This window comes from Castor canadensis, chromosome 5, assembly GCF_047511655.1.
Source record: "Castor canadensis chromosome 5, mCasCan1.hap1v2, whole genome shotgun sequence".
Taxonomy (NCBI): domain Eukaryota; kingdom Metazoa; phylum Chordata; class Mammalia; order Rodentia; family Castoridae; genus Castor; species Castor canadensis.
In genome coordinates, this window is record NC_133390.1 from 61,864,793 (window position 1) to 61,883,771 (window position 18,979).

Consider the following 18,979-nt stretch of genomic DNA (forward strand, 5'->3'; position numbering starts at 1 on the left):
CTCTGGAAAATAATTTGGAGACTTCTTAAAAATCTAAACATAGATCTGCCATATGATCCAGCAATCCCACTCCTAGGGATATACTCAAAGGAAAGCAACACAGGTTACTCCGGAGAGAGGCACTTGCACACCCATGTGTATTGCAGTGCTATTCACGATAGCCAAGTTATAGAAACAGCCAAGATGCCCCAGTACTGACGAATGGATTAAGAAAATGTGGTATTTATACACAATGGAATTTTACTCAGCCATGAAGAAGAATGAAATCTTACCATTTGCAAGTAAATGGATGGAACTAGAAAACATCATTCTGGGTGAGGTTAGCCAGGCTCAGAAAACCAAAACTCATATGTTCTCCCTCATATGTGGACTTTAGATCTAGGGCAAATACAGCAATGTGATCGAACTTGGGCCACACAATAAGGGGAGAGCACACCCTGGAGGTATGGGGATAAGTAAGAAACCCAAAACATGATCGTATTTGATGTCCCCACTGCAGAGGAACTAATAAAGAAACCTTAAAGCGGCAGAGGTCAATACGAGAAGGGGATCAGGAACTAGCGAAAAGGTCAGTTAGAGATGAATTAACTTGGGATGTAACACATTTGTGCATGGAAGCAATGCTAGGAATCTCCCTGTATAGCTGTCCTTATCTCAACTAGCAAAAATGCTTTGTGTTTCTTACTATTGCTTATACTTTCTCTTCAACAAAACTGGCGATAAGGGCAGAACAGATTCTGCCTGGAAGTGGGGGGCGGGGAGGGAGGGGGGAGAAATGGCTCAAACAATGTATGCACATATGAATAAATGGAAAAAATTAAAATGTAATTAATTAAACAAACAAAAAAATGATAGGAAGCAACATTTTATCTCTTGGGGACAGTAAATCTTCCCACAAAGATTGTGCCTAATATATACTGCATAATGTTGGAACCAACATTTCAAGTATGGCATGTTAGTCAACTGCTTTCCAGAGTTCATCCTGTTTGGGTCAGGTTACACAAAATATATTTAAAGCTAATCTTGGTCAGTTCTCCCTTTCCCCAAATGCAACTTCTCTTAACCTGACAAAAGAGGATATGATGAGCCTTTTTTCTTCTCACTGATGAGTATTCCCACAATTTAATGTAAGTTGCAATTCAGGTAGACAGTGGAAATGAACAAAGAGAGAGAAAAAAGAAAATATTTTCCTTTTGTCCTGACCTTCCTCACTAAATGAGATTAAGTGAAGATAATTCTTCAGTTCATTAGTTCATGGCTAATTAAAGATTGTGTGGAAAGTGACCTGTGGATAAGACCCAACATCTCATTCTTAAGCCTGTTCTCCATACCTGACATGATCAAACTTGTAAAATGACAATGGGCCACATGTTTTGGTGCTACACTTAAGTAACGATCTGATAATGGGTGCCATCCTACAGGTAGAACCCTCAGCTAAGGATCATGATTCTCCTCACTGGTGACTCATGAGTCTTTCTTTGGAAAAGCATAGCTGTAATGACACTTCTGCTCAGCTGGGGTGGGGCCGCCCTTTGGCTTCATCACCTGGTGGAGCTTGAGTGGAATTACCACCAGCAGTTCATTCAGCCGCTGCTGCTTCTCCCGCTGATAAGCCTCAAGGGCCTCCTCTGCTGCATTCAGATTTGTTGCCACAGCTTTTACCTGTAGAAGGAAAGCCCCATGTGAGAGGTGTTGACAGACTTAATGAACAAAAGGAGGGGAAATGAAGGCATGTTGGGAGGAAGTACAGCGTGAGCAGGATGTACTTGGTCTGTGATTAAGGGCATGAATCCATTCTGCAGCTCAGGAATGTGTTATTATTTTCTTCCTGCCATGATAGGATCCACATCACCTTTTCCATCATTCCTATGACCCCAGAGTTGTATAGTTTTCATGAATAACAAGTCAGAAGGCATGTTGCCATCTCCCTTTTGTTTTCTGCATGAAAAGCATGAAATATGTTTGTCAGAGTGGTGGGAATCTTGTTTGGTCATAATGACCTCAAGAAATTAAAGGAGAAAGTACTTGGAAGCAATGAAACTCTTAGCTACAGTATTTCTAAAGCATGTTCTTCACATGTTCTTCATTTCCCAAAAAACATGAAACTTTTCCAGATATTTCCTATTTACAGGAGGAGACGCAATCTATCAAAAAATATTTCTGAATATGAACTAAGTGATGTTGTTCTAGACAAGACTACTTAAGAGAGAAAGTGAACAGAAAAAGTAGAAAGCAATATTATACCAGAAGTTTAGTTAGCAATCTCTAACATGGAATGCACTGTAGAGGACCAATAAAATGATCTGCTGAAATACAGAAAGAAAATAGCAGAGTTCCTATTTCTATTTATTTTTATCTCATTCTTGTGACTGTTTCATAAGGAACAAAATATCCTAAATTAATATTTCCTGATTATAATTTATAAATACATACACATTTATTGTGGGTATATACTATAATCTTTACCTGAGAGAACTGTATAACCAAAACAGTTTGGAGACAAATGATTGAGATAAAGAAAATCCAATCATTAAAAGAGCAATGGCCCCTGCCAAAACTGTGCTTAAGGAGAAAAGTACTGTTCATGACATTTGACATGTTTCTTCTCTGAGAAATTCTAACAATGTCATTATCATCAAGTGACAATGCATGCTGGGAGAGGACAAAGAAGAAGGCAGATCACCATACTTTCTTGGACAATGTATCATATTCCTTTTTGAGGTTATCAACAACTTTCTTTTCTTCTACTAAGGCCTCCTCAATGTCCAGCCTTTTCTCTCGAAGTTGAATGGCCAATTCAAAAAGACCCACATCACAATCTGAAAAGAGAGTTGAAATAAAAAGCAGCCACATTTGTTAGGGACTATGGTAGTATTAGAAGTATAGACCTTGGATCTTCAGAATTAATAATGTCTATTCATATATCCATGCTAGCAAGCTTTCACTAACACCTATGGCTCCACTGTTTCAGGTAGAAATAGTTAATAGTATTAATAGTCATAATAGTGCTGATTATCATACAAGTATTTATGGTTTACGCAGAACTCTAAGACAAGCTTTGTGCTAGGTCTTTTATATAATTATCAGACTCAAGGTTAGACCCCACAAGGTAACATTATTGTCCTTTTTCTATAGGTGAAGACTCCAAGTCTAAGAGAGGTGACATAACTGGTGTGTGACACAATGGGCCTCAAGTGCATTATCTGTCTATTGTTTGCTCTATATTTACACTAAGAGTCACATTTAGGCACCAAGTAATATATTAAAAATGTAAAAGTAGAATACTAAAATGGAATCAGTCATGATGGCACATCCTGTTATTCCCAAACTGGGGAGGTGGAGGCAGGAGGATCATGAGTTCAAGGTCAGCCTGAGCTACACAGAAAGACCCTGTCTCAAAAAACCAAGGACTAGTGATATAGCTCAGTAGTAGAGTGCTTGCCTAGCATGTGCAAAGCTTTGAATTCTATCCCCAGCACTGTAAAAAATAATAATAAAATGGAATTTAGGAATATTAGTTCTAGGCCTAGTTCTATGCTACTGACTATGTGATGTAATTCAAATTATTTAAATCCTGCTGTAAAGTACTGAGCTGCATTATAAGGATTTTGTGCTCTTTGTTCACTCACAATAAAATCTCAACAAGACCCTTGTTTTCAAAACTAAATCAAGATTTTAATTTTATTTGAAATTAACTTTCAAATTTTATTTTCAATATTTAGAAAATCAAATTATAGACTAAAGAAAATTGTTTTTTTCTATTGAACTATTCACTTATCAAGACTGTAAAAATGTTGATCTAGCTGCTGTAGAGAAAACAGTAAATATAAATGGCCAACTATTTCCAGGTGACTGGCACAAACTGCCCTTACAAAACAGATTTGAATTATAAGAATTTGAGTAGGTTTGTCAAAAAAGTAAAATATTATTTAAAAAAATCTATAAAAGTTAAGATCTAGTGTTTTTTCTATAAAATGAAATTTGCTACATAATTTATAGTAACTGAATCAACTGTCAGTTGTCTGAAGGTTAAATTGCTATTCATAAAAGGCTGCCCATAGAAATAGATAATAAATCACCTAGAGAGTCCCCGAAAGTGTTATTAGACTCCACTTCATACATTTTAAATGACCCTTTCCTTAAACTTTATTTTCAGAGAATTGAGAAACCAAAAAAGGCCTTCTCAGTATCATCAATTCACATGTACACTCAGACATAAAGACATGGTGCAATTCAACTTACTTGTTGGGCAGATAGAATCATCAAAAACCTCATCTTCAGATCCAGATTCATCCTCATCACTCTCTAAGCTGGACTCATCTTCACTTGATTCTTCACTCTCCTCATCTTCATCTAAGGAGACAGAAGGACTTTGTTAGCAAGGTTCCTATATTAAAATACTAGTTTTTCAAAGTATTTTTCAATGAGTCAGTCACAAGGAAAGTAACAAAGACATAAAATAGGAAATTTTTAGAATATTTTTAGAAGAGTTTAAAATGGTTAAGGTCACAGAGACCACATATTCTCTTTAGCCCATTTAGTCCAGTTATAGCAAGAAAATCATATATCCTTCATAACTGATCAAATTCCTCATATCCTCATATCCCCACCATCAATATATTATCACTCTGGCCTATCTTCAGCAAAATTCCATGAGGACAGTTTGGCAAAGAATTACCCTACTTGTTAATAATTTTCTGTCCTACTATAAATCTCCACTTGTCCTTATAGTATTTAGAGTTGAGCTCAATCTTCCCACCTACTACAAAGTCCCATTGTAGTAGTTCTCAGAAAAAAGTCTGCCATATAGTTCTTTAACAATGGGGCATGAGTAATTTTTAATTGTAATGTCATATACAATATTTTTATAAAATACACATCTGTTCCCAAGGGTTTGGGATAATATGTTGTAGACCGCTCTACTCCACCTTTCCCTGTTTTCTTTTGGAATACCTTGGGGACATCTATGAACCACACACCACCAATTTGTAATTCTTATTTTATGGAACTTCAAATTAGAGAAAAGAGATGGACCTCATGCTTTCTAGATTTCTCAAATTTAAGATCACTCTTACTTTAAATAATCTGTACCACCATATAAAATGAATCAGAAAAGGTTAAAAATTAATTTTAAAATTATTTATATAGACTGCTTTCTGAAGAGAAGATAGACCTATTTCCTCCACTAAAAACAGCTAAACATTATGTATTAAAAAAAAATTAAGAAGACTGAAAAGTGGAGAGAAGAAACCAAACCAATTATGCACAACATAACCAGAAAAACAACATTGTGCTGAATTTCTTGGGTCTTCTTTTTGCCTCATAGATCTCAGATATACAGATGAATAAGTTGACAACCTAGATATATCAATAGATGAAGATATAAGAGGTCCAAGAGAAGCCTAATTTCTAGCCAAAGAACCAGGAAAGGGGCCTCCTAGCAAGATAAAACTTTCAGATATTATCCACTTACTCTAACCAAACACTACAGAAAAATTATGGTCTCACCTCCAAGAAAAGCCAAGTTAAGAGCCTAAATATCCACTCTCACAGAGCTATAATGAGGCCCCCAACACAACCACCAGAAGTTCAAGAAGGAAGTGGGACATTTATCCCTGCTAGTTAGTAACCACCTTCCCACTAATACCAACATCAAGATGTCTGTAAAAACAATATGGATAGCCCGGATTTCTCCATCTAGCAGCAACAAGGTACTCTTCAGGGCTGCTGTCAGAAGATCACTAGTGGAGAGTCAGGACTTTCACCATTCATTACCCATGGATACCAAGGCCATCCCCACCACACTGTCAATAGAGACTTCAGGTGAAACTAGAATTCATACCCACACACAACAATAATAATGAGGTACCCCCCTCTTAGGTGAAAATGAAGGCTGAGTGGGAAATGTCTACTTTTCCCTCCATCAGCAATAAGAAGGAGGCATCACCCCTGCTTTATCAGAGCAGTACTGGAGAAAGCCAAGTCACAAAAAAGATTTAAGTGAGATATAAATATTCATAGTATGAAACTAGGCTTCAATCAAAAGTCACTCATCATAACAAAAAATCAGAAAATCCCCAAATTAATGAAAGAAGGCAACCAAGAGGTGATAGGACTAAGGAAAGTCATGACTACTACATTAGCTTAAGGAAATCATACACCTAGAATAAGAAGAAAGATAATCATCAATATAAGAGTTTGTGAAAGGATAAATACTACTAGAAGAGCTCATGAGAAATAGGAAATAAACTATCAGTACAGTAAACCATCAAACTTCAAAGATGAATGAGGAAGAATGAAATGAACAGACTATCAAAAACAACCAGAATCAACAAAATGACAAGAACAAATGTATACTTTTCAATAATAACTCTGAATGTTAATGGTCTTTATTCTCCAATTAAAAGATACAGACTGACTGACTGAATAGTCTAAAAAAATAAGACTCAACAACATACTGCCTACAAGAAACTTGCCGCATGTGCAAAGACATACAGAGTCTAATAATGAACAATGGAAAATGACATTCTGAACAAATGGAGACTGAAAGCAAGCACACTATATCTGAGTAAAGCAATCTACACTTATATCTGACAAAATAGATTTTAAGACAAAATCAATTAGAAAAGACCAAGAAGGTTACAATATATTGATCAGGGAAATAATTCAGCAAGAAATGCAATGATTATAAATTTATATGCTCTGGATGTTGGACCACCCAATTTTATTTTTTAGATGAATAATATTGAAGTAGTTTAATTTACTTAATGTTAGGAAAGGCTCTTCATTCCTTCCAAATTACTGTCATTTAAAAAAAATTTTATTACTTGTATTAGAATATATTTATTATACAGGGGGGATTTATAGTGACAATTCTGATTAGGCTTATAGTATACATTAGTTACATTGCCCTCATTGTCTCTCCCCCTCAGCCCTCTCCATCCCTCTTGCAGCAATTGCAAGAGGTTTCTTTGTTCTACTTCAGATAGGTAAGTCCATCAACAATATACCCTTCACCTTAATCTCCTTCACTCATCCTCCTCCTTTGCACTAGTACCCCCCCAAACATTTCACCTATTTTACAGCCCTGTCTTTCATTATTAATATTTAAGTTGATGTTCAAAGGGGTTTCTCAATGTATCCCCACTGTGGGTATACTTTACTTTGATCCATTTAACGCCTTCTATCACTCTTACTTACCTCCCAACCCCATTTTTCAACAGCTTTCAAAACACATTTTTATATCCTCTACGTTCATAGTTGTTATGTTTTACAATATTATTGATGCTCTATCATTCTCTTCTCCTTTCCCTCTTTTCCCAAGTTCCATAGAGTAGTTCTACTATTATAGACATGTTCTACAGATGAGTTTGTATATGATCATGCTTGTTTTTGTGAATGTTTATCTTTTGGATCTGTCTTCCATGTATGAGAGAAAATATGGCCTTTGTCTTTCTGAGCTTGTCTTAATTCACTTAACATAATGTCCTCCAATTGCATCCATTTCCCTTCAAACCACGTCATTATTCCTTATGGCTGAGTAAAACTCCATTGTTTATATATACCACATTTTCTTGATTCATTTATCAGTTGTAGGGCATCTGGGCTGTTTCCAAAGCTTGGCTATTGTGAATAGTGCTGCGATGAACATTGGTGTACAGGTATCTCTATTGTATCTTACTTACTTTCCTTTGAGTAGATACCCAGGAGTGGTATCACAAGTCATGTGGCAGTTCTATCTTTAGCTTTTTGAGGAATCTCCATACTGCTTTCCATAGTGGTTGTACTAATTTGCATTTCCAACAACAGTGTGTAAGGGTTCCTGTTTCACTGCATCCTCACCAGCATTTGTTGTTGTTATTACCTTTGATTACAGCCATTCTAACTGGGGTGAGATGAAATCTTAAGTGTTGTTTTGATTTGTACCTCTTTTACAACCAGGGAGGTTAAACACTTTTTTGGGGGTTTTTTTGCACTTCATTCTGGTGGCTTTAAAAAATGTTTTTTCTTTATTCATTTATTCATATGTGCATATATTGCTTGGGCCATTTTTCCCCTCACCTCCCACCCCCTCCCTCTCCTTCCCACCCCCCTTGCTTCCAGGCAGAACCTGTTCTGCCCTTTTCTTCAATTTTGTTGAAGAGTAGACCTAAGCAATAATAAGAAAGACATAGCGTTTTTGCTAGTTGAGATAAGGATAGCTATACAGAGAGATTCCTAGCACTGCTTCCATGCACAAGTGTATTACAACCCAAATTGATTCATCTCTACCAGACCTTTTAATACTTCCCGGTCACCTTCTCATAGTGACCTCTGTCACTTTAAGGTTACTGTATTAGCTCCTCTGAACTGAGGACATCAAACACTTCCAAGTTTTGGTTTTCCTACCTTTCCCTATTCCTCCTGTATGAGTTCTCCCCTTAGCATGTGATTCAAGTCTAATAATATTACTGCATTTGTATTAGATCTAAAGCCCACATATGAGGGAGAACATATGATTTTTGGCTTTCTGAGCCTGGCTAACTTCACTTAAGATGATTTTCTCCAGTTCCATCCATTTACTTGTGAATGAAAAGATATCATTATTCTTCATGGCTAAGTAAAATTCCATTGTGTATAAATACCACATTTTCTTAATCCATTCATCAGTAGTTGGGCATCTTGGCTGTTTCCATAACTTGGCTATTGTGAATAGCACTGCAATAAATATGGTTGTACAGGTGCCTCTGGAATAACCTGTGTCACTTTCCTTTGAGTATATCCCCAGGAGTGGAAATGCTGGATCATATGGCAGATCTATCTTTAGATTTTCAAGAAGCCGCAACATTGCATTCCACAGTGATTTTACTAGCTTGCATTCCCACCAGCAGTGTATGAGGGTTCCTTTTTCTCCACGTCCTCGCCAACACCTGCTTTTAGTGGTGTTTTTAATATGGGTATTCTAACAGGGGTGAGGTGGAATCTTAGTGTGGTTTTGATTTGCATTTCCTTTATGGCTAGAGATGGTGAGTATTTTTTCATGTGTTTTTTGGCCATTTGAATTTCTTCTTTTGAGAAAGTTCCGTTTAGTTCAATGCCCATTTCTTTATTGGTTCATTGGTTTTGGGAGAGTTTAGCTTTTTGAGCTCCCTGTATATTTTGGTTACCAATCTTTTGTCTGATGTATAGCTGGCAAATATTTTCTCCCACTCTGTGTGTGGTCTCTTCAGTTTAGAGACCATTTCTTTTGTTGTGCAGAAACTTTTTAATTTTATGTAGTCCCATTTTCCCATCCTTTCTCTTAGTTGCTGAGCTGCTAGGGTTCTATTGAGGAAGTCCTTGCCTATACCTATTACTTCCAGGGTGTTTCCTGCTCTTTCCTGTAACGACTTCAGTGTTTCAGGTCTGATGTTAAGGTCCTTGATCCATTTTGAGCTGATACTAGTACAGGGTGATAAATGTGGATCTAGTTTCAACTTTCTGCAGGCAGATAACCACATTTCCCAGACACATTTGTTAAAGAGGCTGTCTTCTCCATCGTATGTTTTTGGCACCTTTGTCAAAAATAAGGTGGCCATAGCTATGTGGATTCATATCCAGGTCCTCAATTCTGTTCTCTTCATGTCTGTTTTTGTGCCAGTACCATGCGTTTTTATTGCTATTGCTTTGTAATATAGTTTGAAGTTGGGTATTGTGATACCTCCAGCATTGCTCTTTTTGGTGAGTATTGCCTTGGCTATTTGTGGTATCTTGTGTTTCCAAATGAATTTTAGGGTAGATTTTTAAATCTCTGTGATGAATGTCATTGGGATTTTGATGGGAATTGCATTAAACATGTAGATTGCTTTTGGTAGTATAGCCATTTTTACTATGTTGATTCTACCAATCCATGAGCATGGGAGATCCCTCCACCTTCTGTTGTCTTCCTCGATCTCTTTCTTCAGGGGTTTGTAGTTCTCCTTGTAGAGGTCATTCACATCCTTTGTTAAGTTTACTCCTAGGTATTTGATTTTTTTTTTTTGAGGCTATTGTAAATGGAATTGTTTCCATACATTCTTTCTCAGTTTGTTTGTTATTGGTGTATAAAAAAGCTAATGATTTTTGTAAGTTAATTTTTTATCCTGCCACCTTGCTGAAGGTATTTATGGTATCTAGGAGTTTTTGAGTAGAGATTTTGGGGTCTTAAGATATAGGATCATGTCATCTGCAAATAGGGATATTTTGACAGTTTCTTTGCTTATTTGTATTCCTTTTATTTCTTCTTCTTGCTTAATTGCTCTGGCTAGGAATTCCAGGACCATGTTGAATAGGAGTGGGGATAGTGGGCACTCTTGTCTCATTCCTGATTTTAGGGGAAATGGTTTCAGTTTTTCACCATTAAGTATGATGTGGGCTGTGGGTTTGTCATATATAGCCTTTATAATGTTGAGGTACTTTCCTTCTATGCCTAGTTTTCTTAGAGGTTTTCTCATGAAGTGGTGTTGAATCTTGTCAAAGGCTTTTTCTGCATCTGTTGAGATGATCAAGTGGTTTTTGTCTTTGCTTCCATTAATGTGCTGTATTACACTCATAGATTTGCATATGTTGAACCACCCCTGCATCCCTCGGAGGAGGCTGACTTGATCGTAGTGAATGATCTTCCTGATGTGTTGTTGGATTCGGTTTGCCATTATTTTATTGAGGATTTTTGCATCAATGTTCATTAAGAAGATTGGCCTATAGTTCTCCTTTTTGGAGGTGTCTTTTTCTGGTTTTGGGATGAGTGTAATACTGGCTTCATAGAATGAGTTAGGCAGTGTTCCTTCCTTTCTATTTCGTGGAAAAGTTTAAGGAGAGTTAGTATTAGTTCTTCTTTAAATGTCTGATAGAATTCAGCAGAGAATCCATCAGGTCCTGGACTTTCTTTTTTGGTAGACTATTGCTGCTTCAATTTCAGTTCAAGTTATAGGTCTATTTATGTGGTTAATATCCTCTTGGTTCAAATTCGGATGGTCATAATCATCTAGAAATTTGTCCATTTCTTCAAGATTTTCATATTTATTTGAATATAGGTTCTCAAAGTAGTCTCTGATGATTCCCTGGATTTCCTTGGTGTTTGTTGTTATCTCCCCTTTTGCATTTCTAATTTGGGTTTTTTCTCTCCCCATTTTAGTCATTTTTGCCAAGGGTCTATCAATCTTGTTTATTTTTTTCAAAGAACCAGCTTTTTTTTCATTGAGTCTTTGTATGGTGTTTTTGTTTCTATTGCATTAATTTTGGCCCTTATTTTTATTATTTCTCTCCTCTGCTTGTTTTGGGTTTTGCTTGTTCTTGTTTTTCTAGGCATTTGAGATGTTGCTTTAGGTCTTTGATTTCACATCTTTCTGTCCTTTTAATATATGCACTCATGGCCATAAACTTTCTTCTTAGGCTTGCCTTTGCTGTGTCCCATAGGTTCTGGTAGGTTGTGTTTTCATTTTCATTACCTTCCAGGGACCTTTAATTTCCTCAGTGACCCACTGATCATTGAGCACTGTGTTGTTCAGCTTCCAATTCTTTGAATTTTTTTTTACTATTGTTTTTGTTGTTGAGTTCTAGTTTTAATGCATTGTGATCAGATAGAATGCATGGTATTATTTCTATTTTCTTATATTTTCTGAGACTTGCTTTGTGCCCTAAGATATGATCAATTTTGGAGAAGGTTCCATGGGCTGCTGAGAAGAATGCATATTGTGCAGAAGTTGGATGAAATATTCTGTAGACATCAGCTAGGTCCATTTGCTCTATGATGTGATTTAGTTCTAGAATTTCTTTATTGATTTTTTGTTTGGATGACCTATCCATTGGTGACAGGGGGGTATTAATGTCTCCCACTACCACTGTGTTGGAGTTTATAAATGTTTTTAGGTTCTTCAGAGTATGTTTGATGAAATTGGGTGCTGACGTTGGGTGCATATAGGTTGATAATTGTTATTTCCTTTTAGTATATTTCCCCTTTTATTAGTATGAAATGTCCTTCTTTATCTCGTTTGATCAATGTAAGTTTGAAGTCTACTTTGTCTGAGACAAGTATTGCTGCTTCTGCCTGTTTTTAGGGCCCATTGGCTTGGTAAATCTTCTCCTAGCTTCTCACCCTAAGCCAGTGCTTGTTTCTGTTGATGAGATGGGTCTCCTGTAAACAGTAGATTGTTGGATCTTTCTTTTTAATACAGTTTGCCAAACAGTGTCTTTAATGGGTGAATTAAGTCCATTAACATTCAGTGTTAGTATTGATAGGTGTGTGGTGATTCCTGTCATTTAGTTGTTTTTGTTGTTTAAGGGTTTGATTGTGTGCATCTAAATCAATGTTACTCTCTACTTTCTTGCCTTTTGTTCTCCTGTGGTTTGGTACTGCCTGTCCTTTCTTGGTTTTGTATGCTCTCATTTTCTGTATGCAGGATTCTTTTAAGAATCTTTTGTAGTAGTGGCTTGGTGGTCATATATTGTTTTATCTTCTGCTTTTATTGCTCCATCTATTTTGAATGATAGTTTTACTGGGTAGAGCATCCTAGAGTTGAAGTTATTTTTATTCAGTTCCCAAACTACCTCACTCCATAGTCTCCTTGCTTTTAATGTTTCTGTTGAGAAATCTGCTGTGATTTTGATGAGTTTACCTTTGTATGTTATTTGTTTTTTCTCTCTTACAGCCTTAAATATTCTTTCTCTATTCTCTGTGCTAGTTGTTTTAATGATATATGTCATGGGATAGTTCTGTTTTGGTCAAGTCTGTTTGGTGTCCTGGAGGCTTCCTGTACCTCAATGGGCATAACTTTCTCTAGGTTTGGGAAATTTTCTGTTATTATTTTGTTGAATATATTACGGATTTCTTTTGCTTGCACCTCTTCTCCTTCTTCAATACCCACGATTCTCAGGTTTGGTCTTTTGATGTTTTTGGTGAGTTCTTGCATATTCCTTTCACAGGTTTTGAATTCTTTGAGTAACAGTTCTTCAGTTTTTCCTTTAATTTCCATTCCATCTTCAAGTTCTGAGATTCTGTCTTCTGCTTTTCTAGTCTGCTGGAGTGGCCTTCCACTGTGTTTTGTGTTTCTTTATCATTCTTTTTTCCAAGGTTTTCCATATCATGGGTCACTTCCTTTTTAATATTGCCTATTTTCATCTTTAATTCATTTATCTCTCTATTTATAGTGTTCTCTGTTTCACTTTGGTGTTTATTTAGGGCTCCTATGAGTTCATTTATTTGTTTCTGTGTCTTCTCGTATTCTTTATTTTTGGCGTCTTGAAATTTCTTGAGTGCCTCTTTTACGTTTTGGTTAACCATGTCTAGTATCATCTCCATGAAATTCTCAGTGATTACTTGGAGGATTTCTTCTTTGAGGATGTTCTTGTGGACACCATTGGGTTCTTTGGTGTCATTTTTCTTTGTTTTGTTGTGGTCTGGAACTGGGTATCTATTTTCTTCATTTCCCTCTAAATCCTGTATTAAATTATTTTGGGGGGGGAGAATGGTTTCATCCCTTTTTCCTCTTCCCATTGCTCAACTTGGTACTGTGCAACTATGTTCTTGATAGGCTAGTGGGTGTTTTTAGTCACCTGGTTTCTTTCCCTTGATTTAATTTTTGTTTTGTGGCTGTCTTGGGCTTTTAGGTAAGTTGGTATGCTATTTCTGTCCCTGGTTGGGTGTAAGTTAGTATTAACTAATTCACAGGTTTAATACCTGAGCAGTAGTTCATGTGTTATATAGAAGATCCTCTGGTAGTAATATCTATATTACTACCAGAGCAGGTTAACATTTGTAATGGGGGGGGTTAACATTTGTAATGCTAGCTATAGGGATTTGGGGAGTTAAATAGGGTGGCACTAAAGGTGGAGATGGGAAGTGGGGTGGATGAGTAGGGAAAGCAATGTGGGGACTGCTGTTTTTGTGGTCCTTTGTGTGTTTGGGTATATTTCAGTTGCTGTAGAAGAGGGTATTTGTGTTAGGGACTGCAAGAGTTTGGGGTTGTGTAAAGTTGGTATAGTAGGTTGTTCAGTGGGTGATGAGGGAGGGGTAGTTTGGTGACAGGTTAGGGGAGAATGGGAGGGAAAGATGAGGGCTGGGGGAAGAGAGTAGGTGAAAGGAGAGCAATGGGTTTTAGCACAGGAGAAGGATGGAGAGTGAAGGGGGAGAGAGTAGGCATGAGAGGATGATGATAGTTAAGTTGATAGTATAGAAAGAGAAAAAAAAAGATAATAGGAGTAAAAGTAAAAATAGAAAACCCACAATAGTAAAACTAACTACAACAACAAAACAAAACCAAAGAAATCAATGGGGAGAGATGAACAAACAAACAAAAAACTCCAGGTTCAAGAACAATAGAAAATCAGTCTTAGTTTAAGTTCTGGTGTTACTCCTCTAGCAACCAGTCCTGGTGTTGGTATTTAAGCAGAATCTCTGCTGTAGTCTTGCCAGGTGATTTGTTTTTGGTTAGTGTTTTTTTCTTCTCTCAGCAGCAGTTGCTTGGTCAACTCCTCCCTCACTGAGGTGTGGCTTTTTAAGTTTGCATGCTGTTCTCAGGTTCAGGATATCATCTCTATAGTCCACCAGTTGTCCTGCTTTGGAAGTGGCTTTTTGCTGTGCTTATTTACTGGGGGCTTGTTTCTTTGCCTTGCCCCTTTTCTCTGGGGCAGGGTCAGTGTTCCATCACCTGGCCCCTGCTGTCAGCATGTTGTGATGGTTCACTGTTTGTTTTTTAATTTTGTGGAGCCATTTGACTTTGGGTGTTGCTTACTGGCTCAGGAGATGAGTTTTGTGGTCTGCTACCTGCCCTGCTTCAGGGAGTGGCTTATCAGCCACCCACTGTTGGCCTTCCTGCCTTTCCAGCATTTGTTTACTGATAGTTCTGCTGAGATTAGCTCCTTGCCTCTCCCTCTTTCTTCTATGCATTTTTGGCAATCCTGCCCCTTCTGCTGTGTGCTAGTTTTCAGTTCATTGTTTATTGTTCAGTTTTTTTTTTTTTTTTTGCTGGGGAGTCAGTCTGAACAGGGGGCTATGCTGGTTTATCTTGGAGGTGGCTGGGAGAATACTGTGTGATGCTTGGCACTCACCAGTTTGGCCTCCCAAATGTCTTGCAGGCAGGTTTGTTGTCAACAGCTGGCAATGGCGGGAACCCTCCTGTTTTCTCAGTGTAATGTGGCATGGAGAAGCTTTCTATAGGCTAGGGGTTTAGGGTGTTGAAGTTTTGATTCTCCTTGGTACTTTATTTCCACCAAGTGTGACTCTAGCATCTCAGCAGGGTTTTGGAATCACAGCACGCATGCTGTCTGGTTCTGCACCCTAGTTGCCATCTTGGATCTTGAACACTTCTTTATGTATTTACTGGCCATTTGTACCTCTTCCTTTGAGAATTCCCTGTTTAATTCATATGCCCACTTCTTCATTGGGCTGTTGATTCTTTGGAGGTTGAGTTTTTGAGATTCATGTAGATTCTGGATATTAGTCCCTTATGGATGAGTAGCTGGCAAAGATTTTCTTCCATTCTGTGGGCTGTCTCTTAAGTTTAGAGACTGTTTCTTTTGCTGTGCAGGGCTTTTTAGTTTGATGCAATTCCATTTGTTCATTCTTTCTCTTAGATGCTGAGCCTTTTGAGTTCTGCTTAGGAAGTCATTCTCTATACTTATATGTTCCAATGTTTTTCCTTCTACTTCCTGGAGTCATTTCAAAGTTTCAGGCCTTATATTAAGGTATTTGATCTACTTTGAGTTGACTTATGGACCACCCAATTTTATGAAACAAATAGTACTAAACAGAAAAGCAGAGATAGGCTGAAAACAATAAGAGAGGGTTACTTCAATAGCCTACTCTCACCAATGGCTAGATCATCTGGACAAAAAAAATCACCAAAGAAACATTAGAGTCAAGTGAAACTACAGATCAAATGGACTTAACAGACTTTACAGAATATTCCATTCAACAGCACAGAATATATACATTGTTTTAATCAGCACACAGAAATAGGATATATAGACCTTACTACAAAGCAAGTATTTAAAAGTTAAAAACACTGAAATAATATCCTGTATCTTCTCTAATCACAATGGAATGAAACTAGAAATGAACAGGCAGAGAAACTGCAGAAATTATACAAAACATGAAAGTTGAACAACACACTTTTGAATGAATAGTGGATCACTGAAGTAGTCTGCTAGGAAATGCAAAAGGTCCTTGAATCAAATGAAAATGGTACCCAAAACCTGTGGAATACAACAAAAATAGTACTATGAAGGAGGATTATAGCAACGAATACCTGCACACACACAAAAAGAGATCTCAAATAACCTAACGATGCATCTCAAGGTCTTAGAAAAACAAGAACAAACCAAATCAAAAATTAGTACAAAGAAAGAAGTAATAATTAGAGCAGAAATAAATGAAATAGAGGCTAAAAAAACAACGCAGAAGATCAATGGAACAAAGAATTGGTTTTTTGAAAAGGTAAGAATAATTGGCAAACCTTTGGCTAAATGAATCTAAAGAAAGCAAAAAAAGACCTCAATAAATAAAATTAGATGTGAAAACAAAGACATGGAAGCTGTTATCACCAAAATTTGAAGAATTATTAGAGACTATTATTGCAAAACTATATGCCAATAAATTGGAAAATCTAGAAGAAATGAACAAATTTCTGGACACACATTACCTTCCAAAATTGCAAGAGGATATATGAAAGCTAAATAGAACCATAACAAGCAATTAGATTGAATCAATAATAAAAAGTCTCCCAACAAAGAAGAACCCAGTATCAGATGGCTTCACTGCTGAACTTCACCAAACTTTTAAAGAACACCTATGCTCTCAAACAATTCAATAAAATAGAAACAGAAGGAATACTTCCAAAGTCATTCTATGAAGCCAGCATTACCTCACTATCAAAACCTTACAGACACAACAAAAAGAGAAAACTAGATGCCAATATCCCTGACAAACAAAGATGCAAAAATCCTCAATTCAACAGCACATTAAAAAGATCATATACTATAATTCAAGTTGGTTTCATTCCAGGGATGCAAGGATGGTTCAATATACACAAATCAATAAATATAATACTGCATGTAAATAGAACCAAGGATAAAAATTACATCATTATCTCAATAGATGCAATAAAAGCACTTGGTAAAATGTGACATCCTTTCATGATAAAAATACTGAATAAATTAGATATACAATGATCATATTTCAACATAATAAAGGCATTATACAGAATGGGGGAAAACTGTAAGCATTTCCTTTAAGATAAGTAACAAGATAATGGTGTCCACTTTCACTCTCATTCAATATATTACTAGAAATTTTAGCCAGAGCAAGTAGGCAAGAGAAAGAAATTAAAAGCACTCAAATAGGAAAGGAGGAAGTCAAATAATCCCTCTTTACAGATGATATTCTTCCACATATAGAATATCTTACTCTATCAAAAGACTGTTATAACTGATAAATTCAGTAAACTAGTAGGATATAAAATCAACATATAAAAATCAGTAGCTTTTCTATATACCTACAATGGGTTTTCTGAAAAAGGAGTTAGGAAAGTAATCCCCTTCACAATAGCCATACAAAAAACCAAAATACCTAGGAAAAAACCTAACTAAGAATATGAAAGATTAGATAATTTTATAATGAAAATTATTTAAAAAACTAAAGAAAGAAACTGAAGAAGACTAAAAGGTGGAAAGACCTTCCATGTTCATGAACATGGGAGAAGTAATATCATAAAAATGGCGAAACTACTCAAATCAGTCTATAGATTCAATGTGATCTTCATCAAAATACCTATGACATTCTTCTCAGAACTAGAAAAAATAATCCTAAAATTCACATGGAACTATTAAAGACCCCAAATAGCCAAAGCAATCCTGAGCAAAAAGAGCAATGCTACAGTAACAAGAACAGCTGATAATGGCACAAAAACAGATACAAAGATTAATGGAACAGAATGGAAGACCCAGAAACAAACTCATATAGCTTCAGCCACTACTTTAAAAAGCTCAAAATATATATTGGAGAAAAGACAGCCTTATCAATAAATGGTGCTGGGAAAATTGGTTATCTACATAGCAGAAGACTGAAATTAGACTCTTATCGCTCATCCTGTACAAAAATCAACTCAAAATCAAAGATTTTAAGTTAAGACTGCAAACTCTGAAACTATTACAGGAAAACTCTTGAAAATATAGGCATAGGCAAGTATTTTCTGAATAGGACTCCAGTTGCCCAGGAAATAAGAATAAGAATTAACAAACAGAATCACACAAATTGAAAATCTTTTGTACATCAAAGGAAATAATTACCATAATGAAGAGACAGCCTACAGAATGGGAGAAAATCTTTGTCAGCTATTCATCAGATAAGGGATTAATATCCAGATATACAAAGAGCTCAAAAATTAAGCATTAAAAGAACAAATAATCCAATTAATAAATGGGCAAATTAATTGAACAGACAGTTCTCAGAAGAAGAAATACAGATGGCCAATAAATACATGAAACAATGTTCAACATCTTTAGCCATAAAGAGAATGCAAACCAAAACAGCACTGAGATTCTACTTCAGCCCAGACAGATGATCTATCATCAAGAAAAGGACAACTAATGCTGGCAAGGATGTAGAGAAAAGGAACCCTCATACACTGCTGGTGGGGAAGTAAATTAGTCTAGCCACTGTAGAAATCAGTATGGAGACTTATCAAAAAGTTAAAAATAGACATATTTTATGACTCTGCTAAACCACTCTTGGGCATATATTCGAAGGAGAGTAAATCAGCATACAAGAGGAATACCTGCAAACTCAAGTTTCTCACAGTGTTATTCAAAATAGTCAAGTGGTGGAACCAGTGTAGGTGCCCAACAACCAATGAATGGATAAAGAAAATGTGACATATATAATGGAGTATTACTCAGTCATAAAGAAAAAGGAAATTATGCCATTTTTAAGAAAATGGATGAAACTGGAGATCATCATATTAGGTGAAATAAGCCAAGCTCAAAAAGC

General features: G+C 36.4%; 1 protein-coding gene across 2 annotated transcripts in view; it reads right to left on the bottom strand.

Moving 5' to 3' along the window:
- Cfap44 (cilia and flagella associated protein 44) overlaps positions 1-18,979 on the bottom strand; it is a 135,278-nt gene that overhangs the window by 23,377 nt on the left and 92,922 nt on the right. For both annotated transcript variants that reach the window (XM_074073144.1, XM_074073143.1), the window contains exons 29-31: positions 4,243-4,353; positions 2,689-2,819; positions 1,546-1,662 (exon numbers count right to left, since the gene is read on the bottom strand). In XM_074073144.1, coding sequence (XP_073929245.1) covers positions 1,546-1,662; positions 2,689-2,819; positions 4,243-4,353 — 359 coding nt within the window. The remainder of the gene's footprint in view (positions 1-1,545; positions 1,663-2,688; positions 2,820-4,242; positions 4,354-18,979) is intronic.